The 7,738-nt window shown below is 37.0% G+C and overlaps 1 protein-coding gene across 1 annotated transcript in view; it reads right to left on the bottom strand.

The window, feature by feature from the left end:
- Positions 1–3,067: 3,067 nt before the first annotated feature.
- kat14 (lysine acetyltransferase 14) overlaps positions 3,068–7,738 on the bottom strand; it is a 26,255-nt gene continuing 21,584 nt past the window's right edge. Inside the window, exon 11 of the mRNA XM_034189265.1 lies at positions 3,068–3,844. Within this exon, the coding sequence (XP_034045156.1) occupies positions 3,671–3,844 (174 nt within the window). The 3' untranslated portion in view covers positions 3,068–3,670. The remainder of the gene's footprint in view (positions 3,845–7,738) is intronic.

Below are 7,738 nucleotides of genomic sequence, written 5' to 3' on the forward strand. Positions count from 1 at the left end.
ATCAGACTGGAAATCAGCCAATCAAACCTCAAAGATTTTCTCGTCGCTCCTGTGATGACATCATCAGTGTGCGCTGATCTTTCCTAAATTCTGCAAATAGACCTGATGTGACCCACAACTACTTGTTTTGCACGGGGAAAACTATTTACTTGCTATTATTTACAGGTGCACGCAATGTTTAATCTGCATCACTTTTTCCCCAAAACTGGAGCAACTTTAACCTTTGACCCCTGTGCAAACTGAAGCTGACCTTTGTCACCATTCTTGCTGTTTTTACCTCCTAACTGCAGAACATTCAGTCACAGATATTCCAAACTATACCGTTTTGAAATCTTTATGATCAAATGTGGTGCAGTTTTCAATATGACTGGAGCATTTTTATGTTTTAATTTTGAAGATTGGTTGCCATGGTAACCATGATGACAATTCATGATAGCTCAATATCCATTTTTATTTTAAACAGTTTTGGCTGCATCTGTGCCACATTGTGCCGCCCCGCTGGGTGACTTATTTCTGATGAACGTAGACATCTTAGTGAAATATACTGAGGGGCAGCGTTCAGGCGAACGTAATACTGGTCACACGCTCGTACGTCTGTCCAAACCCTCATCAGGCAGCACCTGCTTGACACCATTAATATGAGCGAAGCGTGCAGCGGCGCGAAGCTCACTCATGGTACAGGGCATCCTAAACAGGAAGTGCCAAAATTCAAATCCACAGTAAAACAGGAAATGTTCAAATGTCAAACACTTCCTGGATTGACAGATGAGATCCTGTGGAATCTTGCGGAAACTCAGTGGCAAGCTCACACTCAAACAAGAAGTACCAAATTCTCAGTCACAGTGAAACAGGAAATGTTCAAATGTCAAACACTTCCTGGCATGGGTGGAGCTAGAGCGGACGCCGGGATTTCACTGGACTCTCCTGAAATCTGATTGGACACAGATGATTGACATGCCACAGCACCACACATCTGGTTGAAAGACCTGCAGTCACATTGACTGCTCGGTTCCTCCTGTCCAGTAGTTGGTGCTGTGTACCACAAAAAGTTCTAATCCACCTTAGTTGAAGAAGAAAAATGTTTGCTCCAGATTTGAACTGAACATGTCGTTTGAACTATGGACTTGTAATCACACCAAACTTATATTGGTGAGTAAGCGACCGTAGTTTATGTCAGAAATGAGGTCCAGGTTGTTAAAAGCAGCATTTCGCCTTTAATTCAGGTTGTCTTATATACACGTTTAAGCTAACAGATAGCAGCTGGTTCATGCTCTGTTGGCTTATTAGTGCAGCAGATAACTGAAACAGTTCTTCAAATGGTGATACAAGCTTTGACGCCTGTACAAACTGAAACTGACCTTTGTCACCATTCTTGCTGCTTTTACCTCATAACTTAACATTCAGTCACAGATTGTCTGAACTGTACCTTTTTGGAATCTTTATGATCAGACAAATAATGTGTAGTTTTCTATATGATTGGAGCATCTTTCAATTTTGACCCCTGTGTAATTCTTCCTGGCTGACTATTGAAAATTCAAGTGGCCAATCAGTTTTTTTTTTAAAGAGTTCATGTCTATGGATTATTTGTGCTGAATTTGATGTTTGTATCACCATTTTCAGGATTCCACTCTAAATATTCTCTTATCTGCTGCACTATATATGAGATGTAAGATGTTGCTCCTCACTGTTTCTCAGTTGCCCTCAAAAGTATTGGAACACTTGGTATTTCACACATTTTAATTTGTTTATTCCATTTCAAATATACTGTTTTTCTAAAATTATCTTCCTTAACTCAAACTGAAAGCAAATCTGTACAACTTGACATAAATGAATTAAAAATCTAAAATCCATCTTCCTGATGAAGTGGTGTAGAGGAGGATTTTCTTCAAAAGAAGACCTGAAAGTTCAGCTACAATCTGACAGAAAGTACATTTGAGATGAAAGACTAGATTTGATGTTTTGGTAAAAAAAAACTTTTGTATTTCTTCATAATTGATGTAAATAAAGTCCAAGACATATTCAGTGACTCGGAAATGTTCATGTTTCCATCCCCTGACTTGTCTGAAGAAAACTGGCAATAAAAGTTTTAGAGATTTGCTTTCAGTTTGAGTTTGAGGAAGATAATTTTAGAAATTTTTATTCTTTTTTTTTGTATTTCTTGTATTTAAAATGGCATAAACAAATTAAAATGTGTGAAATTCCAAGTGTTCCAATCCTTTTGGAGGGAACAGTATCCTAACCTTATGATGAGTGTGGAATTATTACTGTTTGGTTTAAGAAGGTTTAATTTTCACTGTTGCTGCACTTTGTGTCAAATCAGTCATATCATATATCATATTGATATGAAAATATTGATATGATCATTTGACCATATTGTACAGCCTGACTGTCAAACAGCTGAAAACTTTGAATATTAATTTACATCTACATAAAATTAAAAAAGCTTAAAGTGGCAGCGGGTTAAGAGGGCTGTAATGAGGGGGGGGGGGGGGGGGTCAGCTGAAAAGAAAAAAAAAAAGAGAAAGAAAAGAAAAATGCTTAAAAAGGTGGGTGGTATGGGGGGGAGCAGAGCCCCTCCAGAAGCTGAAAGGCAAAATAAGGAAAATGCTTAAAATGGCGGGGGGGTCTGGGGGGCGGAGCTCCCCCTGAAGCTAAAAGGTTTTTGCCATGCTAATGCTCCCCTGAAGCATTTACTCAAAATAAAGTCTGAAGGATCTACATGACATGGCGAGATGCTGACGAGCTTCACTCATTCATGTCTGTGTCATATACATATTATTCACTGCACATGGGAATGAAGGACTTCCTGTCTCAGCCTGACGGCACGTTAATCTGTGCTTGTGACGTCCTACAAGAACTGGAGCACAGAAGAAAAGATCATTAGCAAAGCTCTGAGGACGATGTGGATTCACAAAAGCATTGTGTAACCACAGACGGGGCCCTGGTACAGATCTGTGGGTGGAGACTGAAGGTTTTATGATGTAATAGAGATCAAAGGAAAACCTGTTTTTAAAAAGTAGAGCTTTTGGATGTTCAATATTGAATCATGTGTTCAGTGAGCCCAAAATCAAATCTGTAAACCAGTGTTTTTATTTGGCCAATAGGTCTGACACAAACCCCGCCCCTTGTCTGCAAGCGTGCAGGAATAATTCACGTTATTAATTTGATTTTAAACAGGCAGAAGGAGAGAGAAAAAAGAATCGCACGATCAAAGTTTTAATAAATACAAAGTGAGAGGCGGGCAGTTCCCAGCAGGGGCTTGAACCTGCAAACTTCTACCCAATTATGTTGTTTTCTCTGAAGACAGACAGGAAGTCCTCTACAGGCTGAACAGCGGTGAGACAACGAACAAACATCATATGGACGTACTGTTGGAATGTTAAGTTTGGGAGTGGAACCGATGTGGTTCCTTCTAAAGACGCATGAAGCTGGAACGACAACAAGGGACTCATTTTAATCCTGCATTGAGTGTCAGTGCTGCTCTGCTCCAACAGATGGCGCTTTGGTAATGTGAAGGTTGCTGGATGGATTCCTGCTGTCACACAACACTGCAGTGGAGACTCTCCAGGAGCCTGTGAGCAAGGCACCATCCTGCAAAGGCTGGTTACAGAGTTCAGAGCAGGAAACCTTCTGGGTCGTAAAATCCCCCCGACGGACATGGGACAGGACATCAGCGCCGCAGACGCAGGAAGAAGGCGTGGCGGCACTCGATGCTCTCCACGGGGTAATATTTGTCGTAGAAGTCCAGGATGTACTCCTCGGCTTTGAAACCGAACTTCTGGTAGAGCAGCATGGCGGGATTACTGGCCGACACGTGCAGCGTCACGTCTTTACCCATACACGTCTGAAACACACAAAGTCCAGCACGCAGGCCGAACCAGACGTGAAACAAAACGTCACATCCTTGTTTACAAAGATCTGCATTTCTCTGCAATATTTCACAATAAAACTGCCAGTGAAATCCTCCAAAATAAATCATTCTGAACCTTTGATGATATTTTAGTGTTTGAAGCAGTGTGATCGAATCCTAGAGGATTTATTTTATTATATGACACCTGAGCGGCGGCCTCATATACAAAGACTAACGTGGACTTTCATATTCAGATGTGTCAAAGTGTGCATAGCCATGAATGCACACACGTTCCGTTTGTATGTCCCACTGAAAGTGGAACTGAGCGTGGAATCAAACTCCTCCCTGGCCACGCCCATTTACATATGCAGTTTCATGTAAATAGGCCCTTTGAGCAGTGATTCCCCACGACGTCACATTCAGACAACATGAACACAGGAAGGAAATGATACCAGAGGATGACTGGAAACCACACACAGGGACCCAGTCCACCAGCCTAAAAATAAATAAATAAATAAATAATATCACGCAGGGACCCAGTGCACCAACCTAAAAAAAAAAAACAAAAACAAATCCCGATTCACCAACCTTAAAAAAAATAAATAAATAAAATTACGCAGGGACCCAGTCCACCAACCTTAAAAAAGATAAAAAAATAAATAAAATAAAATTACGCAGGGACCCAGTCCACCAACCTTAAAAAAAAAAAAAAAAAAAAAAAAAAAAAAAAAACTACGCAGGGACCCAGTCCACCAACCTTAAAAAAAAAAAAAAAAAAAAAACTACGCAGGGACCCAGTCCACCAACCTTAAAAAAAAAAAAAAAAAAACTACGCAGGGACCCAGTCCACCAACCTTAAAAAAGATAAAAAAAAAAAAAACTACTCAGGGACCCAGTCCACCAACCTTAAAAAAAAAAAAAAAAAAAAAAAAACTAACGCAGGGACCCAGTCCACCAACCTTAAAAATAAAAAAAAAAAAAAAAAAAAAAAAAAAAAAAAAAAAAAACTACCAGTTACCCAGTCCACCAACCTTAAAAAAAAAAAAAACTACGCATGGACCAGTCCAACCAACCTTAAAAAACAAATAAAATAAAATTACGCATGGACCCAGTCGCACAACCTTAAAAAAGATAAAAAAAATAAAATAAAATAAATTACGCAGGGACCCAGTCCAGCCAACCGTAGAAAAAGAAAAAAAGACAAAAAAAAAAAAAAAAAAAAAAAAAAACTACGCAGGGACCCAGTCCACCAACCTTAAAAAAAAAAAAAAAAAAAAAAAAAAAAAAAAAAAAACTACGCAGGGACCCAGTCCACCAACCTTAAAAAAAAAAAAAAAAAAAAACTACGCAGGGACCCAGTCCACCAACCTTAAAAAAAAAAAAAAAAAAAAAAAAAAAAAAACTACGCAGGGACCCAGTCCACCAACCTTAAAAAAAAAAAAAAAAAAAAAATTACGCAGGGACCCAGTACACCAACCTTAAAAAAGATAAAAAAAATAAAATAAAATTACGCAGGGACCCAGTCCACCAACCTTAAAAAAAAAAAAAAAATACTACGCAGGGACCCAGTCCACCAACCTTAAAAAAAAAAAAAAAAAAAAAAAAAACTACGCAGGGACCCAGTCCACCAACCTTAAAAAAAAAAAATAAAATAAATTACGCAGGGACCCAGTCCACCAACCTTAAAAAAAAAAAAAAAAAAAAACTACGCAGGGACCCAGTCCACCAACCTTAAAAAAAAAAAAAAAAAAAAAAAAAACTACGCAGGGACCCAGTCCACCAACCTTAAAAAAAAAAAAAAAAAAAAAAAAAAAAAAAACTACGCAGGGACCCAGTCCACCAACCTTAAAAAGACAAAACAAAAAAAAAAAAAACACATCCCAGTCCACCAACCTTAAAAAGACAAACAAAAAAAAACATCCCAGTCCACCAACCTTAAAAGACAAACAACAAAAAAAAACAATCCCAGTCCACCAACCTTAAAAAAAACAAAAAAAAAAAAAAAACAAATCCCAGTCCACCAACCTTAAAAAAACAAACAAAAAAAAAACACATCCCAGTCCACCAACCTTAAAAAGACAAAACAAAAAAAAACACATCCCAGTCCACCAACCTTAAAAAGACAAACAAAAAAAAAAAAACATCCCAGTCCACCAACCTTAAAAAGACAAAACAAACAAAAAAAACACATCCCAGTCCACCAACCTTAAAAAAAACAAACAAACAAAAAAAACACATCCCAGTCCACCAACCTTAAAAAACAAAACAAAAAAAACACATCCCAGTCCACCAACCTTAAAAAACAAACAAACAAAAAAAAACACATCCCAGTCCACCAACCTTAAAAAAAACAAAAAAAAAAACACATCCCAGTCCACCAACCTTAAAAAAACAAACAAAAAACACATCCCAGTCCACCAACCTTAAAAAGACAAAAAAAAAAAAAACACATCCCAGTCCACCAACCTTAAAAAGACAAAAAAAAAAAAAAACAATCCCAGTCCACCAACCTTAAAAATACAAAACAAAAAAAAACACATCCCAGTCCACCAACCTAAAAGACAAAAAACAAAAAAAACAAAAAAACAAATCCAGTCCACCAACCTTAAAAAAACAACAAAAAAAAACACATCCCAGTCCACCAACCTTAAAAAAAACAACAAAAAACAAATCCCAGTCCACCAACCTTAAAAAAACAAACAAACAAAAAAACACATCCCAGTCCACCAACCTTAAAAAAACAACAACAAAACACATCCCAGTCCACCAACCTTAAAAAACAACAACAAAACACATCCCAGTCCACCAACCTTAAAAGACAAAAAAAAAACAAAAAAAAACAAATCCCAGTCCACCAACCTTAAAAAAAAAAAAAAAAAAAAAAAAAAAAAAAAAAACTACGCAGGGACCCAGTCCACCAACCTTAAAAAAAAAAAAAAAAAAAAAAACTACGCAGGGACCCAGTCCACCAACCTTAAAAAAAAAAAAAAAAAAAAAAAAAAAAACTACGCAGGGACCCAGTCCACCAACCTTAAAAAAAAAATAAAATAAAATTACGCAGGGACCCAGTACACCAACCTTAAAAAAGATAAAAAAAATAAAATAAAATTACGCAGGGACCCAGTCCACCAACCTTAAAAAAAAAAAAAAATACTACGCAGGGACCCAGTCCACCAACCTTAAAAAAAAAAAAAAAAAAAAAAAAAAAACTACGCAGGGACCCAGTCCACCAACCTTAAAAAAAAAAATAAAATAAAATTACGCAGGGACCCAGTCCACCAACCTTAAAAAAAAAAAAAAAAAAAACTACGCAGGGACCCAGTCCACCAACCTTAAAAAAAAAAAAAAAAAAAAAAAAAAACTACGCAGGGACCCACCCCCAACCTTAAAAAAAAAAAAAAAAAAAAAAAAAAAAAAAAACTACGCAGGGACCCAGTCCACCAACCTTAAAAAGACAAAACAAACAAAAAAAAACAAATCCCAGTCCACCAACCTTAAAAAGACAAACAAAACAAATCCCAGTCCACCAACCTTAAAAAGACAAACAAACAAAAAAAACAAATCCCAGTCCACCAACCTTAAAAAAAACAACAAAAAACAAATCCCAGTATCAACCTTAAAAAAACAAACAAACAAACACCATCCCAGTCCACCAACCTTAAAAAACAAACAAAAAACAAATCCCAGTACCAACCTTAAAAAAACAAACAAACAAAAAAACACATCCCAGTCCACCAACCTTAAAAAACAAACAAAAAACACATCCCAGTCCACCAACCTTAAAAAACAAACAAAAAACAAAAAAACACATCCCAGTCCACCAACCTTAAAAAGACAAAAAAAAAAAAAAAACATGCCCCGTCACCAACCTTAAAAAGACAAAAAAAA

Source organism: Thalassophryne amazonica, chromosome 15 (assembly GCF_902500255.1).
Source record: "Thalassophryne amazonica chromosome 15, fThaAma1.1, whole genome shotgun sequence".
NCBI classification, from domain to species: domain Eukaryota; kingdom Metazoa; phylum Chordata; class Actinopteri; order Batrachoidiformes; family Batrachoididae; genus Thalassophryne; species Thalassophryne amazonica.